The sequence below is a fragment of the Bombus fervidus genome, chromosome 2, assembly GCF_041682495.2.
Source record: "Bombus fervidus isolate BK054 chromosome 2, iyBomFerv1, whole genome shotgun sequence".
In the NCBI taxonomy this organism is placed as follows: Eukaryota; Metazoa; Arthropoda; class Insecta; order Hymenoptera; family Apidae; genus Bombus; species Bombus fervidus.
The window spans coordinates 12,997,114-13,021,436 of NC_091518.1; the positions used below are offsets into that span (position 1 = coordinate 12,997,114).

Here is a 24,323-nt window from a genome sequence, read left to right on the forward strand (position 1 = left end):
TTCGTTCGTTCGTTCGCAGCTGCGAGAAGGCACAAAAACGTAGTAATTTAAGAGAGTTGAGTCCAGTCGGACAGGAGAACCCTGTTTTCGCACGGTTTTTGCTAGACATACGAAAGAAAAGAAACACGTACGTTATGAGAACGCATCTGGAATGTCGCGCAACTCCAACGACCAGCACCACACAGAGGACGAGTAGCGCGCTGAGAACGGCCATGGTGACGGGCCACCTTAATTGCTCTATCTTCTCTCCCATCCCGATCGCGCCAGCCAAGCTGATTCCGCTCAACGGTTTTCGAATTTCGAAGCTGCGGTTCACGGCGATGTTCGTGTTTTGCTTCATGCTCTGCAGAGCGGCCAACAGCAGACCGAGCATGGTTTTATTGCTGACGGGGGCATCGAAATCGTCTCCCAAGGCAGTCAACTGTAGCTGCACCTTCTTCTTCAATGTCGTCTCGATGGTGTCGGTCTTAAAAAGCAAATACCTTTTAAGTGATTTCAACCGCCAAGATAATACTCGTAGTGTTAACGGGATAGCCATATTTAATAGGGTAATTTGTGAGAATGAAGCGAGCGTAAAGGTGACAAATGAACTTTATCCTCTCGCGTGGCAGACAATCACATTGGCATAAGTCAAGATTTTGAAAATTTGAATTTAATCGCCTATTCAGACTAAATGAATTTATTATAGCGTTGAAATTTTTTTATAATAATGAACGTAGAATGCTGTTGCACGAAAAATGGCACCGTGGATCGTCTTACACCTTTATCGCGCTCGATCCTGCGAATGTCTAATAAAATCACGCTATGCTATAATTCCAAAACTGATAAAAAAATGTTTTCTTTCTTTACCGCGGAAATAATTGAAGTAATCACTAGTTCTAAGACACGAGTGATAATTCATTCACCGAATTCTTTAAAAACGAAGTTAATCCAGTTTACGGCGATTCGGTTAAATTAAGTCCGTCAGATAAAGATCTTTAATTAAAAAATGGAATCTCCTTGGTGGCTGGAAATCGGATTATTTATCACGAGACGGGTCTCTCTTCTTTCAGGTTTATTTCCATTACGGTTGTCCGCAAACTCCTCGCTATTCTTGACCCGAATTAAAAGCGCTAATCAAGGAACATTTAAATGTAAAAAAAAAAAAAGAAAAAGGAAAAGAAGAAAAGACCGTGAACTAATTATGAACGAGTTGCAGCTCTACTTTTTCGGTTCAAGTGTAAACATGAATGTACGAACGAACAAGTAGTAATAAGAAAGTTGAAGTGGACGAGACGTTTCCTTCGAGAAGTGACTACTGGAGATGAACGGAACGAAGGTTTGCAGTAGAGAGCAGAAATAGTAGAAAAGATCTTTCTTGCATTATGTAGTAAGAAAACATTCTTCGTTTCCTTTATCTTTCTCTAAAAACAACGTTTTCTCCAAATGATTTAATTTAATTTATAAATACGATACAAAAATAATGCATAGTTCGAGTAAAATACCAACCAACGAATTGAATTTCGAAAGAAGCAACAAATCTACTCCGATTAATTATTTCATTGCACAACACAAACGTCGCTATTTTAAACATCCATAATTTGTTCTTCCAAGTTCGCCATTGATTTCGAAGCATTGATTATCATTTGAATCGATATATGCGTTTACGTAATTCGAACGAGGCAAATAACGATATCATCATCGGAGCGTATCTAATTAGAATCGGGCAGAAGGACGTTTGAGAGTCCGTGTCAGACAGACGTATCTCGTGGTGGCAGACCAACCTGATTCCGTACACCCATGAGAATACCATCGACGTTCTTTGCGGCGGCCACCAATTGCACCAAACCGTTGTGCACGTCGTCGTTACCGTAGAGGCCGACGGCAACAGCTCCGCTGCAAAGCAACGCCAGGATGGCCAACGAACACTTCAGCAGGGTTATCGACCTCCTGGGGCGCGGCTTCCGGTCGCAGCATCTCGTTACCAGGTAAACCAGGAGCACCAGCAACGTCAGGATTAACCAGGCTGCAGGGATACTTCCAAGTATCCCGAGACTCTGTTAATTAAAGTTAAACGTTAGTTATCACCGTGCATCTTTAATAAAACCATTCGCGTATACCACCTCTTTATCTCATCTTCATCGTTTCCGTTTTTCCTCCCCCCCGCACCACCGTTTGCATTCGCCTTATTTTTCTGGCAATTAACGTTCGAGTAGTGTTTCTTTCGGCGTAGCCGGAAATCTCGAGGTTTAATTAAATCTAAAACCATCGCCGGGATGCTCCGTTTTCTTTCGTGTCTTTCGTTTTTCTTTTTCCAAAATTTCCTGCGAGCGCTAATGACTTCTTGCTAGAGAGCGAAAGAGAAAGAAAGAGAAGCGGGAGAGAGAGAGATCAGAGAAGCTTCCCAGCTACTTTCTAATTAATGATTATTCGTAGCTGCCGCTCACGCGACCAGTACCGTTAATTAAGCTTAAAACTCGACTTCCTGAGCGCATAAAAATTGCAATAACCGTCTCGATATCGTGGAGCACGAGGTATCACCACGCAGAACACGAACGTCACACACGGCGACAATCTAAAAGAAATGCGACGCGAACGAGTATTTCTAGTAACCACGCGGACATCCGCGACTAGACTCGACGTTCTCTTAATTTCCCGGCCCGATAACGCGAACGTTGAACCGAATCGCAACCGATCGCCGACGGATGCGTGCGCTAATCGGGACCACCGGTTACGCTCGATCGGAGCATATTATTAGCGAACGCCGCTATAGAACACGCTTGTTGCTCTTGTCGCGCTAATTAACTGCCTGCAAGGATGTCGAAAGGTGATCCGCCTGTCTCGCGAAGATCGTCGCCCGCCGTGCAGTGACTCACGCCGAGTGAATCATAGTGAATTCACGTGCTCCAGAATGCTCGCCGATCGCCGATCGTCGATTGCCGCCAGTATCTTAGGCATTACGAGTGCAGATTGAAAAGTTTTCGAAATCGCCGCTACAAGTTGCTGTATTTGTTATCGTTATTGACACTACGGAAACTTCCCTCGTAAGAATTTGTCCTCGTAAATGTGTTTTATCGACAGACGGATGGATATTTGCTATTTGAAATTTCATTTCTTTAGCCATTGATTTTTCTTTATACGCAATACGAACCTCTAAGGAGCCAGATTGGTCAATTTTATTTTTATTTATTACCACGGGGTCATTCGCTGTAAAATGATACGAGTAACAGTAAAGTAACGGTAAGGCAAATTAGCAAAATGTTTCCAACATAGTCGTCTTTCTTTGCTTTTCGATTTATGGAATTGATCGAAGTGGCTTCTGTGAGATAATAGGATTCAAAAATCTAGGATCGAAAGAGCACAGACGAGATTATTACGGAATAACCGAATTTCACGACTGAAATTATTTTTTAATGGCGATGGCCAATTGAGTTTTTTCACGCGAACTATATCGACACCGTGATCCAACAAAGATAAATCGTGTCGTCGTCATCAGCTGTGTAATAACTTTTATCGTCGTTATTCCATTAATCCATCTGGTTTGGCAAAGGGTGGATTAACGCGTGGCAGTGAGTGCTATCGCATATTCTGTTTAGCGAGGAAACTTAGTACGTTTGAAAGGTGTATCGCGCGGTCGTCGTTGCTGTGACTCGCGGAAGATTTGATTTTTCTGTCGTGTTATTCAAAGGCCTGCACGCCACCGTGGGGTCAACCACCCTCGCGGCTCGCGTGTCACCCCGTGAAACCCGCTACATCGACCGGTGTATGTACATATTGCATTTCATTATTTACGCGACATCGATAAACTTCGCCTATAATTCTCGAAGCCTGTGATTTTTCGCGGAAGCCGATCCTCTCTATGTTTCCACGTGTAACAAACGGCGATAACGGCAAAATTTTAATTTGCAGGGATATTAACTTTCGCACAAAAAACATAGCAGAGTTTAGAGTTTTTTAAAGCGGTTCGAATGTAAGGACAATAATAAAATTAAAACGAGAGACGAATTTTAATTTCAGTCAGTTTGTCAGTTTATTACGCCGGCCGGTTAATAACAAACTGAAGTATAATTTATTTAATTGGTACGAATGTTCTCTAGACTGATCAACACGATTGCGAGTGTTACATATTTCAAAACGTGTCATGAATATTGAAAACAACTAGATGCTACGTCCATTTCGACTGTTTTGAACAATGCTTTTGGAAAGTAATTGCTGGAGCGACGTGAACAAAGCAAAGCCGAGGACAATAGTTTGAAAATTTATAACGAAGACATCAACAATTTGATGTTTTACGTTTTTTCTAAATTTAGAAATGGAATTCCTCTGACAAAAAACTATTTCATTACCTCGTACCGTATAAGAGAAAGAAGAACATGCTCAATCGGTTAATTGTTTTTGACGAGTATACTCGTCACGAAGAAATGACGATATTTTGTGTTGCGACGCGAGTTTACTCGTCATGCGTAAGGAAAATAAAATAGTCATTTCATTACAACTTAATTCTATATTATAACAATCACATATACTCTGTGTTTGACGAGTATACTCGTCATCGCTTACTTTTCGCGACACATTTTAGGTACACACTTTTCAAAGAAGTCGCAACAGCTAACTGGTTACCGAAACTCGTAGAATATCTTAAATATCGCGTTCGATGTAGCTAATTACATCCTTAAAAATCTTCGAACGATGATCGGTGGCAGAGAAACCGAGTCATCCAGCAACGATACCGAGACACCGAGTAGCACAACCGATTCGCAAAGAAAAAGCAGATATGTGTCGCCAAGTTGGAGACAGGGAAAAGAAAATGATCGCGAACCACGACGCTAGCCAGGGAGATATCTGTTCCTCACTTTTGTCGAGAACTTCAGCGACAGTTTCGAATAGTTGAAGACGAATGATACAGAGAGACGTGTGAATTTATGGAAAATCTTTCTTTCACTGGCGCATTTCCCAGCCGGCAACCGATACGCTTTTCTTCCAAACAAACCACGTTGCGCGTCGAACTGAATTTCGCACGTACGGTTGCTCTACGATCGGAAGAATCGAACGCACGCAGTTTTCCTATGCTAATGCGATTTCTTGACATCATCCACTTAGACCATTTTCTAGGCAAACTTTTCGAAAATCAAAACTTCAGAAAAGCTAAGAAGTTGGTTTGGAAACGATTTGTTTGGTTGCGTTGCAAATCGTGAAGCATTTTCTATGTTGCAGCTACAGAAAATGTGAAAACGTCAGAGATAGTATGAATCATAATAGCCATTCTTACTGTATTAATTACTCTCGTTTGAAGCTTGATAGTCAAAGATAGAGATAAAAAGAGTGACCGAATTTCGAGACCTGAATCGTGTCTAGACAGCGAGCCTCTGTTTACAGTTTACGGAACACGAACTGAAGACGGTCGTTGCACCTAGTGGGACAGAAGCTCTGGAATAAATCCGGAAGTGCACTCGAGAGAGAGAAGGAGAGAGAGAGAGAGAGAAAAAAAGGGACGTGCGGAAAGGGCGTGCTCGAACTTCATGGGACCCGGTTGTCTAGGAAGGTAGCACATAAAATCGCAAATGAATTCTCTTTCGAGACTCGCGAACCTCTGAAAGAGTAAATACGGGCTTCACCGCCCTCTTTTCTTGCATCGTTCGGAAAACGCGTTGTTTCTTTTGTCCTGTTAGCATACTCCGTTCTTTTATATCGTCACATTACAAAACTCTCCTCGAATCTGAATGATGGAGTTCGTAAGTTAAAAGGATCTCGACTGTATTTTTCGACACCATTTCGTTTGTTCTGTGTCGCAACGTAACACGTGCGACTTCGTGTTCCTCTTCACGTTTACACCACGTAGCTGCCACGTTCGTAGTCGACGAATCGTAGAAACGTTCTACTTCCTTTCCTTCTCTTTTCGTTGTGTCCGTGGCAGAACGTCAACGCGTAAAGAACTCGGACGCATTTATTCGAGTGACTGGCGAAGAGGGAAAGAGAGTAGGAACCCGCCCCGAACAACGTTCAGTGGAATTAGCAGGAACGTTTGTTGTAAATCGACTTTAATCAGAAAAGTCCGCGGCGTTTGTGCCAGATTAAACAAGCTCTTTGCAGTGCCGAGAGACTTCTCTTGTTGAGAGGGCAATCACAACTTCATCTATTCTGGGAAACGTTTGAAAAATTTGTCGGCAAAAATCGCTGGTTGATTTGAATTGTTTCCCTGATTTTATCAATCGAGGCACATGATGTGTAAATCTCTGAATACTTTCGGCTATTTTGAAATATTCGATACTTCGATTAAATCGCCTAAGTACTTTGCGTTACATAAAACGTAATTTACGATAGTTAATCCATCGGAACGAATTTTCTGTACACGGAAAATGATTTTCTATCAAGGGAGGGAAATAATTGCGCAATGAATATTATGTAATTTTACTAAATACATGGGAAAGGGTATCGAACATTTTAATTGTCAAACGTGAACATTGAGAATGACACGGTTTCGTTACTGTATGTATAAAAAGAAGATGACTCGTTACGAGGAGATGGACGTATGTGAAATTAATTAAGATACCTTCCATCGTTAATCTCGATCGATAATATCCCTATTTGCACGTATATTGGCTTAAATCTCTACGGTATGGTAATTCTTTAAATTACGACAGTATAATTAAGTTGTGTCATATTATCTGCTTGTTATGCTAATCTGAAAATAGAATGAACGAGAGAGGGTTACCAGCAGGGTCGTCGTACCCGGGCTTTTTCCGATTTCTTTCAAGGCGTTTGTAAGTACGTGAGATACCTTTGGAACAAAAATCCTCTTAGCTAAAGTACAGTGACCTTCTTTAAGGCAGTCACGCACTTCGGTACCAGAGGTCGTCAGTTCTTTCTTTCTCCTTTCTTTTTTCAACTTCAAACATTATGGAAATTGTCTATTTAACATGGCAATGTAACAAGATACGACGAAAGAAAATTTGCGTAATGAAACGGTAATTTTCACAAACCGATTTGTACGAAAATGAAGAAGACAGAGGTGAAAGGTACGGTGTAGCAAAATAGAGAGAGAGAGAGGGAGAGATCGTTAATGAACAGTCGAATTGGAGGTTAGAAAACAAATGATGAAAGATACGACAAAACGCCATCTCACGATTTAATTACTCGGCACGGCGGTGCCGTTGCAGCGGGCGCTTCGTGAAATATTTTCAAGCAGCAGGAACAATAGCCGGGGACCCAATTACCAGAGCTCGTGTTGCGTCGAGGGTGCTCAGACAGGCGTTTCCTCGAGGCTTCTCCTTCGCTGACTACCCTACAGACGACGCATGCGAGAGTAACGTGTCTGCGTGTACATGCCAGCTAAATTTCGCACGCTTTCGATGTCACCGATATACTACGATAAACCAGGCCAGCGTGAACGTTCCACGTTATGACGCTATTTACCTTCCTCTCTTTTCTTCCTCTTTTTGACTTTTCGTTTCTGACGGTTCGTACGATCGTTGAACGATTTCGAGCGATCCGTCGATATTACGCCAATCTAAAGACGTTCGAACGTTCATTCAGGTATATAGCGTATAACTTGATACAGAACAGACGATACTGGGAAGGAATATTATGAAAAGCGGAATATCTGTATTATTTAATTCCGTTATACGCTGAAGGTAATTCCATCTGTTTCGATTCAAAGGCAGAAAATGGCGGAAATAGCGCATAAAACGGCACGTTAATGGAACTTACGAAGGAGCAGAAAGAAAACGTTAAACAGTCTGAAAGAAAGGGAAAAATGAAATATCCATCGGTTGACTGAAGCAGAAAAAGCAGCAACGAAGTAGTGGAAGGACAGGCAGGGGGAAGGAGGGAGGGGGTAAAGAAAAATGGCAGACAAAAGAGGAAGCGAAGGAAAGCTGGATACGAGAAACAACGACGCGAGGGAAACCGTTTCCTCTGTAATCTACAATGATTGAAAACGCATGAACAAGAAATATGATTGATGAGAAACTGGAACAGGAAACAGGAAACGCTCTGTATGCGGTAATGAAAGCGTAATCCACGATCGGTATCGATATGGATGTGCTCATTAACCGGCAAATGCTTGTTATTCGCGAATTTATCGGGGTCGTTGCACATTCTTGTTCCTTCGACCTTCTTTCAACGATTTCGTGAAATTAAAACAAGAAAAAAGAAAGAAAAGATCAAAAGCGATCGTACATTTATATTGCAATCAAGGTTTATGTACGTCGTTGACGCAACGCGCAAACAAATTACTTTTCACAAATATTCACACTCGTAAAGCTTGACCCCAAATCGAAATTGAAAATCATACAAATTTCACAATTCGATTGCGAGCACTCGTACGATATGAACGTTGTCAAAACACGTCCTACTTCCTCCTGTTGCTCTCGTTATTCGGCACCTGCCGGTACGATAATTGGACGGTCAGCGTTCGTTTCGTCGATTACAGGAAAAAGGATCAATGTAGGTGAGCACCGTTGCACGCACCTCTTTCCCAGGAAATCTCGAGAACGAGCGACAATCGAATTGTTCAAACGCAACGAGATATCCGTCTTGATCCTGTAGTGATATGTTGCCCATGCCTTCGACATCTGCAACGAAAGACGTTGCACCAGGCGATCGTACTTCTTGTCGAGAGCCACGAGAACCCGATGCTTTTGGAGTACGGGGCAAGAGGTTGCTGTGGTAGAGGGAGAGAATACCGTGTAAGCAGCGATGGGGAAAGGCTCGTACCGAAACGTGAAATATCGATGTTGTTCTACTACGTTCGGTAGCTTTTATCGGGATAAAAGTGTAGGATTATTCTTCTACGATATTCTATTAATATATGGAAATATAATCGTACATTGACTGATTGAAATTTGAATGCCACGTAGTTTCAAGTATCTTACAATGAACATTGATTGCAACCGTTTCGATAAAAAATTTCGTAATTTACATTGGTTTTCGTTGCCTTTTCGTGTTTTTAGTTTAAGCGAAGTAACGGTTCGATTCATTTTTGAAGATCTTAGAAATCTCGAAATTATTGATATTATTTTTAACAATTAAGATACGAGATAACAGTGATGGCACGTGAAACGAACGATCAATGTTCGCCTTAGTTGCACATCTAACTGTGGAAACCTCTGAAGGATCACGAAGACGGAACGATAACAGGCTAATTCGGTAACCGTTAACTCGGAAATATCATGTGACTGACTGGAGATACTATTCGAAGCGACTGGAAGTGTCTTGAGCCCATCGCTAGTTAGCGGTCTGACGTTTCGAGCCCGTTAAAGCCCACACGTTGCCCCAGGCGTATTATACGAAAGCCTTTGTGCATTGTTTGAGCTTTCCCGGCCATTGTGCTTTCCAGTTACACACAGCTTGGATTCTCGTGCACTCGTGGCATCCAGCTGCGTTTCTCTTCGTCCTTTTCCTCTTCGCTTCTCATCCCGGCCATGTCCTGTCTCTTCTTTCCTTCACCTTTCTTTCTCTTTCTCTTCCACTTTATTACGCCGAACCGCGTGATTCTTTCCTCGATACAGCTGCCTTTTGGGCAGCCATTCGTCTGGATGAGACAAGAAACTGGAAACACTTCGCCCGAATAAAAGAGAACGTACCGAGTAACTGTCTCGTGGCGTCTGGGATACTCGTCTTTTTCGGGGTAGGTCATCGTCATTTTTCCCCCTTTCGTCGAACGTTCGCGGAAAAGGTGACGCCTGTCAATCGAGATATTTCAACCTCTCGAACGGTTTTTATGAGGCGTACTCACCGATAAACAGTTTCCGAATATTGTACGTGCACGTCGTTAACATTTTATTCGCAAACTATCGCGATACGATCACGTTTCACGAACGCGTTTGCGTCAGTTCGAGAATAACACGCGGACAAACGATAAACGGTGAAGATTTCAGATTTGAAACGAGCGGCACGCGACTGGACCCAGGTAGCCCGGCGGGGTTGACGAAAAAGAATATCAGTCGGTTAACACGTCATTATTGTACATTCGTATAGAGTTTCGTCGGAAGATACGGAAACGCGAGGCAATTCACTGTCGTCAACGGACGTGTGGCGATGGTCAATAAAATACGAGGGAGAGGGGCAAAGAAAATAAGTGGAAAAACGAGGATTCGAACGTCCAATGGGACTGGAACATCGTGTAATTTCATCTTGCTCCGACTAGAGGGTTGCGCAGCCTCTGTTAATTAGCGCGATTCAAGGGAACATTTTTACGGATAGTCGCGGTCGCTTTCGAATTGAACGAGACGTAATATGTTTCTCCACTAGTTATTTTATAGAGCTCCACAGATTTTATACGCGGCAATTAATTTCCAGAGTAAATGGTACAAAACAGGAGAATTAATAAGATTCGTCGAGCTCGACGATTTCACGGTTATTTCACGCACAACGTGTTCGGCGCCCAATTTTCGTAGTCAAATAGCTTTTAAAACGTCCTGTGAAACGATTACTCTAATTAACGTGCTAACTGGAACCATGAATTACAGGATAATTTTTTTCATGTAACAAAGAATTTAACGTTCCGCAATCAATTTTGATGTTTCTCTGAAACTGCAAATAAGACTTCCGATCATAGCTTAAGCTTCGAATCGAACGATAATCTGATTAAGATAGGACATTCTGCTTTTACTTTATATATATTGTATTACACATATATCGATATTAAAATATTAATATTAAATTTAATAAAAATTGTACTAATGTACGACAAATTCCATCGAACCACCACATCTCTAAAAGATTCAAATTTAACCAAACAACTTTTTGATTCGTTTCAGAAGCGGATTCAATGCTTGTAACTATCTCGACGAATGCTCGGTTCACGGAGCATTGCCAAAGAATCTCTCATTTCTTTGGGACGGGGAAAGCATCGAGGAACGTTTTGCTCGAAATCGACGGGAATGCTCTCTGTACGTTGGCCAAAACGAAATCGAGCCTGGATTGCTTTCGTATACTGACGTAACTAGAGAGCAGAGCCGGTGGATTGATATCGCGATTCTGTTAATCGCGCGATACGCCATTTATTCCGCTGACCCAGCCGAAACTTACCGGTGGCGTGGACACGATTAGCGCATTGCTTCTGATCGTCGAGGAATTGACGAGATTTAAAAAATGTAAGAAACAGCAGAGGAGACAGATTTGCGCTTACCTCGAGATAAATTTCGGAATGTGGATTGAAGGTGTTATTGACCGAGTGGAGAGAGACGTTGAGGTGCGGCAGGCTGTGGAAGACCCTAGCGAGCTGCGGTACCGTGTACTGTTCGGGAAGCTGCTGACCGCCCGCCATTTTGGAGAACCCTTGTCTGCCGAAAACCCCGTTGAAGAGCCTCTCCTACTCGTCAAGACATGCTACGAGAGCTGTAACACCAAAGAGTCAGCGGGTTAAAAACTACTTCTAGCTTCTTTGCCTCCTTTCGAATTCCAATATTTTTAAGTTTAATCGAAATTGAAATTGTCCAAGCAATCTGACGTTAAACTAACACATGTATACGGAAAATATTGTAGAAATTGACTCGGTGATAGAGGGAAAATTAAAGGCCCTGTGAGGAAGAGGCGGATCGGCGAATCGATCAGGGAAATCGACGCCCGACTAATGCTGTTATATTTGACGCGAACCGATTATCCGATTTAACGTGCAATTAAACCGGTAACCACCGCGCAAAAAGGTGGGTCCAATACGATCCGGATACCATTTAGTTTCAAGTCGAATCGGCCGATCTTCACGCAGTTTAATCTTTGTTAGATACGTCGCGCTGCCCGATGATGTGCTCTCTTTCTCTTTCTCGACCGCTCAGTCTTTGTCACTTCTCCGAAACGCTTTGCCAGGACTGATTCAATTACGCTCGAAGCGCCGTTGTGGAAGCAACGAGCGCTTAATTAATGAAATCTGTGCCAGCTGCTCCGTTCCGCTCTCGTCGACGACGATACCCGACAAGAACACGTGCCTCTTCCGGAAGCATCTCGAGATTCTTTTTAACGAACTATTACCCTCCGGCAGCTATGTTCGAATAGGTCCACGAATAGGACCGAAGCTTCGTCGGACATCGGTCTGCCTATATTAGTTTCGTCTTTTGTTCCTTTGTTGTGTTTATGCTCCTTTCGTTGTGCACTCCTTCCTTCGCTTATTCGTCATTGTTCTATTTGTGTTATCGTCTTTTAAGATAATTATCGATTCGCTATTCCTTGCGATTATTTCGGAAGGATGTCGAGTAACTTGAGCTATGAAACTTTCGCAGAGGAAGTGGTTAGGAACTTTCAAAGCTCCTCAGTTGTAGATTCAGGTTTTAGCATTTAAACCGGTTGAATTAAAATTCTGTTAAACTGAAATTATCAAAGCTACAAAATTATCTGTCGTAACTACGTAATACCGTGGTACGTAGACGGGCTAGGACAATTAGAATACCCGCATAAATACATTATGACAGTTTTAATCGAAGGAAGACGAAACAAAGACACAATGTAAGCTCAAGAGATTGAATTTCAGCGAACTGGAAGTACGGTAGAGGAGAAATCTTTGATTAGACGGCATCCCTACGCGTAGCATTTGATTTACATAAACCGCTACGGGTTCTATTCCTCCATTCCACCCCTATTTCGACAGCCACACCCATGTATAATAGCCTCTATACCCGCCGAATCTGACCGGCAGACTACGAAATATCATTTTCCCGGTTCGAAGCGATATCCTCTGGAATTTTGCAATTGAGATGAACGCGTGGACACAAACGAATCTTCTTTACGGATCCGATATCCTCCTATGTATAATACTTTCTATATATATTATAAATATTTTTATATAAATATAAATAAATAAATAAATATATATAATATTATTAATTAATATTTATATAATATATATTTATATATTATATATATATAAAATTTAGGAGATTTGAGATTCTGCTGAATCCAAGCAGCAAGCGGAATATTAATACGTTTAGCGTCGTAGAAAATTGATGATTTCCGGTAGAATCTGATATACAGGTTAACCAGCTGCAAGTAGAAGCTTTAGCTGCACGACATCGTCGACTGCGATCTTCCTAGACGTATCCTCTCTGCCTTTTTCTCGTTCCAGTGAAATGTAACAGGAGGCGATCGTTTAAAATAGAGAAAGTTTGTCTTTTTTTCATGTATACTGCGAGATTCATAGGAGGCTAGAGATATCGCAACAGTCGAGTCGAACGTGTTGTTTAAAATTAGAATCTTCCATGGATTCGAGTCGAAGTAGAATCTACTCGATATCCTGTTCACGACATAAATTGATCCCCTTCCTCTGTTGCACGCTGTCATCGATTGTGTCGATCTCTTCCTACTTTCACCGTCTTTTCTTTTCCTTGTTTCAGTGATATTCGCTTTCTGAAATATAACAAGTCTCCAATGTTTCCACTCTCATCCATTTCCTATATTTTTTAACTTAACTTCTTTAACTTGGAACGACACACGTCCAATTCCTTTTATTTGCAATTTTATTCGCGATACAGTGATCAAATTACGTACGAAGTATAACGTTAAGACGATTTGCCATAAACAAACGTAAAGTTTTCACAGAAGAAAACAACGATCTCTTCTTACAAGATAATTTCAGGACAGATAGTATCTATACGTTAAAAAGTGTTTGCAAAATCGTCGATTCAAAGGTATCGTTATCCTGTGACCACGAAAACGCTCAGAAACGGGGGTTCTTGTTTTGCATTCCCAGTTAGTTCTTTGTCGTGGTCGTCGGAATTATAAACGCATGACCGTAGAAGAGCGGGTCTCTCGAACAAAATAGGTGAAAAAAACGACGGAGGTGGAGCAAAGGGAAGTACGATGGTCCAGTCCATTCTTGAACTTCCTCGGGCTGCCGTGAACACCGTGGGAAAAGATCAGCTGCCACATGCCGGCTTTAAACTACGTTACACCTGGTTACTTCTGCGGGCACAATTTCGACCATTCGAACGTTTCCATCGTGTTATTTCGACGTTTTAAAGGCTTATATCGTAATACTACGAGATAATTCCGCGTGTTCGCGAATTTAGATTTGAATATTTCATTCGTCAGGCAGACTTGTAAATATCAGGTTGTAACGTGGTTTGCAACGGTTCAGGTATACATGGTCCCACATGGGATTAAGGATAATAGTTGAGTTGGCTAGTGATATCTAATGCATTACCTGTCTACAAGCTTATGGTGGACTTATTCCATAGAATATTTAATGATAGAAAATGCAAGGAGCCTTATGCAAGCGCTGTAATGTTCCTGTAAAAAAAAAAAAAAAAGAAAAAAATCCTCTGGCGGAAGTAGAGCGATCTAAACGAATAGTTCCCATATGCACGAGCTTAATTTTTTACTTTCTAGGCTTTAAAAAGTTCGAAAAACTTCCGGTAATGTTTTGTTATTGCATAAACTTCTTAACGTTTCTACTAATTGTAGAGTCATTGGTTAAACGTCAAACGCTTGAAACTTTATTCGATAAAAATTCGAGCGAAAGATATTCGAGGGTGAAATTTCGTCTGCATCGTCGACGATTCGGTTAGTGGGTTCGGCCACATAAATTATTCCTCCACGACCTTTCTTTCTACCTTCGCTTAAACCAGATTTCAAAATTACTCCGGTCGCAAGGAATCTCACGAATCTTCTTTTTTCGCTCAACTTCTTCTCAAACTTTGATAAATATTTCAAAATCGTTTCTCCTTACTCTAACCACACCTATGCTTCCATTCCAAAGTTTCATGAAAGTTTTTCATTCTTAACGAACATGTTCGACAATTGACACCCTCTATAAATCTTAAATCACGTTCGAAAAATCTCTGATAACATCAGAATCAATGGACACGGTGTAGCTCGCAGGCGGATTCGTTGGAATTAAAGGAGGAAAGAGTGGCGAGCTACCGCGGCAATTGCATTTCTTATTGTGACGTTGCTCTTTCGTGGTTCCCATACGCCACAAAGGCATCCAGCTGCTCGAGCATGAAATTCTTCGGATCCATCAGAGGTTGCATCGCGGGAACAAGTGCACTCGTTCTCAGGTGGCCGTGCATTCCGCCAAGATCGCGGCACGCTGTTTGAATAACTTTGCGAAACTATTCGTGCGAGCATCTCTGCTTTGCCATGCTGCGTAATTATTTCAACAGATTCCATCGAGCAGTGCGATCCGTGAGCATGTCCACAAGGTCATTCCGGCGAACGAGATCGAGGGATTTCCGTGCAGATCCACGTGCATAGCTTTTGTATGACGAGAGCGTCGATTACGTTGCAGATATTCAGATAAACGAGGCGTGTTCAAAATCGTGGAGAATTTTTAGATTTACATAATACAATGCGCGGAGTGTTCCACTTGGATTACAATCGCGCTGTGCTTTGATAGATAACAGAAGGATTCGACGCTTTAAGAGTGGTTAGTTTTTATTTGCGGTATTTCACGAGAGCGAGAGAGAGGGAGAGAATTTCGATCGGAGGTAGAATAGTATCGCGTAAATGTAATGCATATGGTGATCAGATTAGATGTTGGAAACGCATGTACGATTGATTGATCTGGAATAACCTCGACGCCGTCCACTAATACAATTTAAGGTATCACTAATATACTTCGCATGCATCTTTCGTAATTTGCCTGATTCATAGGAAATAACATTTCTCGCGATATAAACATGGCGAAACGCGTGTCTCGTATCATATCGAATTTTCAAGATATTTGCAGAGACTGATTAACGCGAAACACCTCGACAAATATTGTCAAGCGCGGTACTTAGCTCTCAAGATGCTACACGTGCCTAAGTCTAACTCAAAGGACAGATTAAGCAACGTCTCTCTGTCAATAATTACAATTCTGCGATTCGATTGCAAATAACATCATCGACTATCATCACCTATCGGTTCCACGATCGAATCCAAGTTTCATATTGAATATAAAGGAATCTTCAAACTTTAGCAATATCGCAGCGCTAACAAAACTTCAAGACGTTTCACGTAACACGCGTAATATATGCGTGGTTTTTATGGCAAGCGTTGAAATACTCTCATGAACAATTGTATAGAGTTCTCGACAAATAGCTCGCGGGTCAGAGAAACGCGGGTTCTAACTTTCCACGCGCTGCTTCCACCTGCATCTTTCATTGCAACAGCAACGAAGGTTAAATACATCGTAGCGCAGGGAACCGTTCGCTCGTGTGCACGCTGCATTAACAAACAAGCCCGAAATTGTTGCAGGAATCACCTCGGCTCTGCTGGGAGGGAAGCCAACGCGGTGTACAACCAGCCTGGATTAGGCTCACCGAGTATAACGGTGATTAACATTTACGAGCCGTGTTTCAAACCGGCTCACGAAAGAGTCACACATCATCGTTTGTGTGTCCACGCGTCAGAGACTAGACTACCGTGTTACGGTTCCGCCAGTCATCCCCGAGAATTCGTACTTCCTTCCTCTACGGCTACTGCTTGTGGCAAATAATCGCGTCCGAAACGAGTCCGCCCTCGCGGAAGCGAGGATGGCGATGCTGGTACCGACCTTTCGTTTTGATTCCTGTTAACTGTCTTCGAGTTTGAACGATATGGACACATCCCCGCGGGATGTCTGACAGAACGAATTTGAAAAAGCTGAGCTGTTATGAGAATTGTGCGATCTCGAGTTCGAGGATACTTGTACAGAATATGGTACTTAATCACTTTCGAAAAGGAAATTTTTATGTCGTAGACGATGCACGTTCTGGGTGTGCGTTTCAGGTAGACGAAAATAGATGGAGCAAGAATTCGATTTTCAAATCCAAGCTCGAGCCAAGTGAAAAGGGCTCGACGCTAAAGCGATACGTACATGTTGGATGATTTAGTGGGAAAATTCTATTCCGCGTACTTAGTTCAAATAACAGTAATCCATAACGAATTGATTACAATGCAAGTATCGATTATAATGACAATACAACTGGTCTTTATTCAAAGATAAAAGCCATTTGCTGGACGTTAAAGAAAATAACAGAGTGGCAGAGGACGGACAATTATGTTATTGGAACGATTCCCTTGTGGACATTGACGATCCACTTCCTTCGTTCTAATTCGCCACCGTTTAGAGAAAATGAAAATAACGATAAAGCAGCATTGACAAAACGGTTTGCAGATACTTTTAGTTTCGTTGTCGGAAGACCTTAATGTCTCGTTTAGAGGATTTCAATTGTTTTCAATTGCGTTCAATGATGATCTGTGTAACGCTTTAAATTTGGATCGATCGAGATCACAGAGCGTGACTATGACAAACGAATATCATCGCAACTGTGCGATCGAATTTCATACCAGGAGTTCGGGAAATTTAGAGTAAAAGTTGAACACGAGGTACGACTTGAATTTTCTATTTGCCCGGTAATACGCACGGTCAACGATTTCATAGTTATCAAGATTATCTTATCAGAGCATGCTTTTTACTACGCTTCGTGTTGTTACACGTGACATTCTTGGGATCTTCCTATGTCACCTTTCATGCGTCGCAACGATTCACGGTAAAAATCGTGATTATTCCGATAAATAAGATACACGAAACTACTCCAGCTCTTATTAAAAAAAACTGATTAATTATTACGTAAGAGAATGTTGCAAGTTAAACGTCGACTGAAATATCAGCAACGTTGCTCAACATATTGGGTTAGCAACTAAGTGATCGTGGATTTTGTCAATGCTACCTGTTAAACTTATTGGATATATGTGAATACAAAGGAACGCGTGAATAAATTGTAAGGTAGAAAATATATATATTTATATTATGAATATTAAAGTGTAAGTACAGAGTTTGGAATACAATATGAGCTGGTCCAGATCCGCACGCTAGCAGTGTTACCATATAACTGAAAAACCCTGAAGCCAATATTGCATGTGTACCGAATATGATTTGCCTTCGACGTAGTCTTTTGTCTATGCGCTGTCGATGGCTTCGATGCTTGAGAAAACTAAAGACGAGATGTAGAGTTTTCTTAGAAGTGACGACCACTTCAACACCGCCTAATGATAAAATCCGCAATCACTTAGTTGCCAACCCAATAGATCAATTATACGCGATACCTATGCTCTTATGAGACTATGAATTTTTCATTCTTGCGATCTTCGTATGCGTTTCTCAGCTAAAAGCCAAAGAAAGAATATATCCGCAAACCACATACGTATGGCTGCCGATTCGATGTTAATCGACGTTTACTAATTAGCTTGATGCAAACGTTATCCCACTGATCTTCGACTCGATGTTTTTATATTATTGTCAAAAGTCTCTAGTGGAGGTTTGCTTAAATTTTTGATAAATTTTACGCGTAATTCTTAGCGAATTACTTGATAGAAAATACAGAAATTGTCCAAACGATTGGCAATGACTAGACGATATAGAGATCGCGAGTCATCAACGATTTCACGCGAAGTCTCGATGATTTATCGAGACCACGTAATTATTTAAACAGTCTGGCGTTGATTTCTGTTTCCTACGGTCGTTGTATATACGAACGATGATAATTGCAGTGTTCACAGAAGCGCGTGTAAAATCAAAACGACGAGCGGTGCGAGTAATTATTTCCTCTGTGTAATTTCCGTAGTGATCATCGGCTAGCCACGATTCTTCCTCCGAAATGTCAAATTATTTCCGAGCGTTCCTCCACGAGACAAAACTCGCCAACGATCCAGAAAATCTCCACGACATCAGAGATTTTATTTCTTAAGAATTTATGAATTCGAACAACGATCCGACCGATCTGTCTCATCGACGATAATTTGTATCTTTCCTCCTTCTTCTTTCGTTTTTTCTAGCTCGTTAACTATAGAAGATAACGGTGCACGTGATATAAAGCTTATCTACTCGTCTCTTATCTATTAATGTAGCCTCGTAGTAACGATCGTACTTGGAATTCGTGCAATTTCTACTTCTCCGTGGAATATCATAGATATACGGACGATTGAAAACGTTTCCTGAAAGTAGTCGTAATTAAACGTCGATTCTTGGCTAAGTAAATTACAGTTATTAGACACGAGACGCTTCTGCAACGAGACGATGGGGTTGGAAAACGTAGCCTGTTCGATGATAAAAGTGCGCTACCGCTTCGTGAATATTTCCTGTTGAAATTACCGTTGCTTCGAATATTTCTCGAGTCTCCGGCTTTAACCGTTTCCCTCGCTTCTTCTTCGCGTTTATGTTCGTATCTTCCTCTCGAGTTATCAAATTCGTTGATAACGAAGACCGTAGGGTACGCGAAAGATTGTCTGAAAATCATCCGCGATAGAATCGAAGAAATTTTAGTAATCGAAGAGAGAAGGAGTTCTCCAAGGAACAGAGTTGTAGGAATAAAAGTTGGTAATTAGAGCAATGTAAGCGGCGAAAATTACCTCCTACCGAGTCGCCTAGGAATACTTCGTACAAGTTGGGAACAGAGGATACAGACCCAGATCGAGCAAGAACTTTCCTTTGAATAGTACTCTAAGTAAAGGGAAACTCTCGAAGACCGGGAACGAAACGGAAATGTAATTTGAAACTTGGCAAAGCTGTCCGAACATCGTCGAATGAATCTGCTTATAAAAATCGACATAACAATTTTTCTATCTACTTTACATTGAATACTTTATATATATAAAAAGTATTGTCGTTATATATATATATATTTTTTTGTCGTACTCTGCATTTTTGCGTTCATAAATTTCCCATAAATGCATAAAAATTCGTCGTCTAATCAACGTATACCTGTCTCGCTTCGTAGATAAAGCAGCGCGTTTAATTACACGCGATGTTATCTATCCTAATGAAAGCGACGTAGTGTTTCTAAACGGATATCTATAAACCGACCTTAATCCAGGTCTGGTTTCATCGATATCGTTTTATAGTTGAGTACAAACTTTCAAGTTCTTGCAGAGTCGCTTAAAAGCTGCGCAAGAAGCTTTCCAGCCGTTTAATATCGCGGCTGCATAAAAAGGAAATCACGCCTGTGGATTATAAATCGCTTACGAACACGTTCAACCTGTTCTCGGTATTTTCTTTATCCAAAACGGCGAACCTAGGTGGGACGATATTAACGTTAAAAGCTCGTTGCAAATGAAGCTCGATGGCGGGTGCGAGCAGCTGGCAAAGTACGACGAGCTGTCGATAGTTATCTTCCACGAAATTGCAACGAAACTTTTCCGCGTTCTGAGACAATGAGAAAACTTTGGCGAATCGACTTCCTCCCTCTCCTTCGCCTTTCTCTTTTGCTCTTTTCCTTTGTCTTTCTTTTTTTCCTTTGTTTTTTCTTTCTTTTAGAGAAGAGATGGCTGCAACCGGTCGCGACGTAGACCAAGCGTAGGATATTTGAAATTTCCGTGGAGAAGTTTTGCGCGCATGAATTACCAAGCTGAACCGACGGATGCTGATCGCTCGTTATCATGCATGCAACGCGCGTTGAATTTTAACGGGAGCACACGCCGAGCTGCGAAGCGGCCGAACGCGCTTCCGGACGGGAATCTGACGAAAAAGTTTAATTAAGTTGCGAGTAAGGTGTTTTGTTTGTTTCACGGGCAACTCGAGTTGTCGGTAGCGATGATTTAGATTTCAAACTTTAGAGCAGCGCCTCTTCGACTCTTCGTGTTCTATCATAACCGAGTAACTTTTCCATTTAGAAATTATTGGCTTTGTTTAAGGAAAAGATCGTCGTGCCCAAGGAAGGAATTCGAGTAACGTTAACAGATAAACAAAGGCAATTATGACTAGCGTTTTACTCGTTTTACTCGCTTTATAGATCGTGAGTAGAAATGGGTGAGTCAGATTTAATTTGTTTGCAACGACGGCGCGATACCGTTGTTTCGGCTAATTTATTTAATTGTATTTGCGATGAATACAATGGCGAAGCAATTGCGGTAAAAGCAATTATGAATCATCGTTTATGGCGTGGCAGATTACTCATTGGTCGATCGACTGATTGCATTTCAAGTTGCTGAATATTTCCGGGCGTTGGATGTTTGCTAAAGATTCATTTGACAGATACCATAAGTCAACGAAGAATGTACATTGAAGTGACCTGCGTGCACCAGATCTGGCCTAGTAGAATTTTCAAAAGCGAGGCCTAATGGCATTAGGTCAAGTCAGGTCGTTCGAAAAGACACAGCTATATTTCAGATATTTACGTACCAACGAAGACCAAACTAAAAATGGCAAGAGTCTTCGATATTAGGACAAATATAAAAGAAAGTCCTCGAATAATCTAATCATTCACTAACATCGAAAATATATTGAATCCTGAAAAATTCTAGTTCCGGAAAAGCTAACAGATATCGTAATGGTGTGAAGGGTCTATGATAGTGTATCAGCAAAGCAAGCATAGTCGAGAAGCGAGGATCGTTGATTGTTGACTGTTGATTGTTGACTGTTGATTGTTAAACAAATTATATTGTTAAACATCGAGAGTATTTCTTGGGCATTTACATCTAACACCAGCTCAAATCATTTTAACAAACATCAAGATACTTTATCATCGAGTTACGCGACACGCCCTATAAATTACAACGAAAACGTTTAATCGACGCAGCGACAATCTCTATTAACGCTTCTCCAGAACTCTAAATACTTGGCACAATGAGCGTACATATTGTTCCGCCAAAAGCAATTATACCGTCTCGTAAGTTTCAACTTGATAGGCCTCTCGCAGAGCAACTTCGAATCAAGTTCATTGCAAACGCGATTGCTAATGCCACGGCCCAACGATGTTAGATTCGATTTATTTCCAGCGATTATACTTTTCAATGGAAACACAGTGACGTAACTGTCATGATATATCGTAATACACGTCGTAATGTACGTCGCCGTTTCTACCTGGAATTTCACGGCCAGATTGAGACACGTTGGTATATATGTACATTCGTTTGTCTAGCAACAAGCGTATGCATCATTCAAGCCGAAGCAAACAGCGACAAGTATTTCCGACACAATCTCGTCGATAAAGATCAGTCTGTAAATAGTCAAACTCCTCTTTCACCTGTTAATCCTTCGCGCGACAAGGAAAAATGTTGTCCGTATCTAGGCGTGTACCCGGTATATCTTCATTCACGTTTTCCATTCAAAGTTTCCGATTATCAGGAGTTTCGTTTTACGAGGCAATGCGACTCTCTCCGGACCTTTTCCACGAACGAAAGCAACGATTTCCTTCAACGTTCCCTTCGACGTACATAGGCAACTTTTACGAGCGAAGCTACACGCTTTACGATGACGCGCCGAATTATCGCGTTTTTCTCCTTCAGCTTGTCCATTTCCTACCCTCTCCCCTCGTTTCGTTATTCTTGGAGAAATGTTTTATTCGCGATAAAATTGCATCGAGAGTTTTCTAAGGGTTTTCCTCAGTTTTTTACGATCGGCTACGTTTACGACGAAAAGAATCGCGTGATGCTAGTCACCGCCGAGTTGTTCCGACGCGACGAATTTCTATCTTTCGCGATCCGCGTAAAATTCTATCGCTAGAATTCTGTTGCACGACCAAAAGCACGAACCATCCGCGCTTCGCTGCCACTTTTTCTCTTTTCTGTCCCCTTTTTTCTTTCGTCCTTTTCTCTTTCACCAAGAGAGGGAGGAGGTTAGAGAGCTTTTAAAATACGGGAGCAGAAAAAAGTCGAGAAGCAGCGGGCGTGGAAGAGAGGAAAAATTTGCATCCCCTGTATTTCGAGAGGTAAAACATTTTTTACGGGGCAAGTTCGTTCGGTTCGGAGCTTGTCGACAGCTTGAAACGTTGGAAACTACTGCGCACGGCGAGCTGGCTATTCAGGGCTCGATACAGTGTCGACGACTATGAGTCTACGAGGAAGAGGATCAGGGTAAAAGGTTGGACGACAAATTTCGAACGACCGCGTTCAACCGGCCCGGATAATTCGAATTACGGGGGTACTTGCACTTTCCACTGGTCGGTGTCGTAAAACGTTTGCAAAATCGCGATAAAGATCATGCGGGACATTTTCCTCGGCAGTTTACTGAATTTTAACGTACCACTTTTGCCACGTAATTTTCTTCCTCTTTACCTCGCTTCTAATAGTTTAATTATAGGTCGTGTTAATCCCCAAATCTTTGACTCTAACGAAGATAACAAAGTGCTTGAGAAATTGCCAATTTACTAAATTATCGCGCAGATACATCGAGCGGTAACTTTTATGTATTTAGCACAAAGAGACCTACACATCCCGTAACTAGACCGCATTCTACGGAAATTGATAAAGTCTTCTACACACGTTACAACGAGAGAAACGGGACATGTACCTCAAAAACCGTTCCCAATGCGTCGAGCGCAAGAAAGCGTCAAATAGGTCAGGCTTCGTTATCTTTCTTTCGCTCGTGGCCCCAATTCCTCAGCCACCACTGGTACGCGGAATATCGAATCGACACGACACGATACGCCACATCAACTGCAGGAAGCTATCGCCGTAAAGAAGAAGAAGAAAAAAAAAGAGGAATAAAACAAAACATAAAAAGAAACAAGAAAGAAAACAGAAAAAGAAGAAAAGAAGAGATAGAAAAGAAAGTTGCTGTATTTGTGCCCTCGATGAATTGTGCGTTCCTGGTGATTTAAAAATCATGATTTTCCTTGATGCGTATCTAGGCCGGCTTTTTCGTAAGCGGGTATTTCCGGATCGCAGCAGTTAACCGGTGATTTTGAATGAATCGCGACGAGTAATTCCTGTCTCTGGGCGTACGATGAACCGGTGTACGTCACCCGATACAACAATGTCAGCAATACGTCGAAGAGGAAACGGCGAAGCTATACGAGGAGAGAAAGAGCGAGAGAAAGAGCGAGTGCGAGGGTGAACGGGGTGGACGAAAAAGGGAGAGAGAGATGGAAAGCAACGACTTCCGCCGATCGATTTCTGCGCTCTCGCGGTTAACTCCAGCGGGCTCCTTTATGCCACGCCTTCCCAGTTCGATATTTCGCTTCGTTATCGAACCGTTGAATCCAACCGATCGAAATCTATTCCCGATCCTTAGCCGCAGCTCTTCGTTCGCTACTTGATCGGTTCCGTGGCTCGATTAATCGATACGAAATTGATATCCTGAACGCTATTACGGAACGATCGTGTTCGGTGACATGCGAGTTTTCGAGCTTTCGAATTAATTGGTTGCGGTTTCGTGAACTTTGACAGTTTTAAGGTAGCGATAAACCGTCTCGTGATATCCGCGTGTCTAGGGCAGCGTGATTCGTTCGTGGTTCGTGCGGTGACGTTTGATCGTAACGATATTTTGGTAATTACACGAGGTAATAACGTTTCGTGGTATTCCGTGAGATAAGTTCGCTCTTGGAAATCTTCAACTCTGTCGAGAAAAGAAGAAAACGGGAAAACCTGGTGCAACGATAAAACGCCGTAATACGACACGGACATCGTTGTTACGTTCGTACAATTAAATAGAAGCTTCGTGTTACAAGCAC

The 24,323-nt window shown here is 41.8% G+C and overlaps 2 protein-coding genes across 8 annotated transcripts in view; one reads left to right on the top strand and one right to left on the bottom strand.

Moving 5' to 3' along the window:
* Positions 1–24,323, bottom strand: part of Tty (tweety) — a 40,052-nt gene that overhangs the window by 2,847 nt on the left and 12,882 nt on the right. For 5 of the 7 annotated variants that reach the window (XM_072021706.1, XM_072021699.1, XM_072021707.1 and 2 more), the window contains exons 2-4: positions 11,111–11,319; positions 1,764–2,036; positions 132–466 (exon numbers count right to left, since the gene is read on the bottom strand). In XM_072021706.1, coding sequence (XP_071877807.1) covers positions 132–466; positions 1,764–2,036; positions 11,111–11,248 — 746 coding nt within the window. In that variant the 5' untranslated portion in view covers positions 11,249–11,319. Of the gene's footprint in view, positions 1–131; positions 467–1,763; positions 2,037–11,110; positions 11,320–14,113; positions 14,200–24,323 lie in introns of all 7 variants that reach the window. The other 2 variants (XM_072021700.1, XM_072021703.1) reach the window with 1 other exon arrangement.
* LOC139997889 (uncharacterized) lies at positions 2,797–7,794 on the top strand. The gene is given in 5 exon segments (XM_072021936.1): positions 2,797–2,806; positions 3,668–3,742; positions 5,194–5,222; positions 7,137–7,262; positions 7,264–7,794. Coding segments are annotated over 5 exon segments (396 nt in total). The 3' UTR covers positions 7,420–7,794.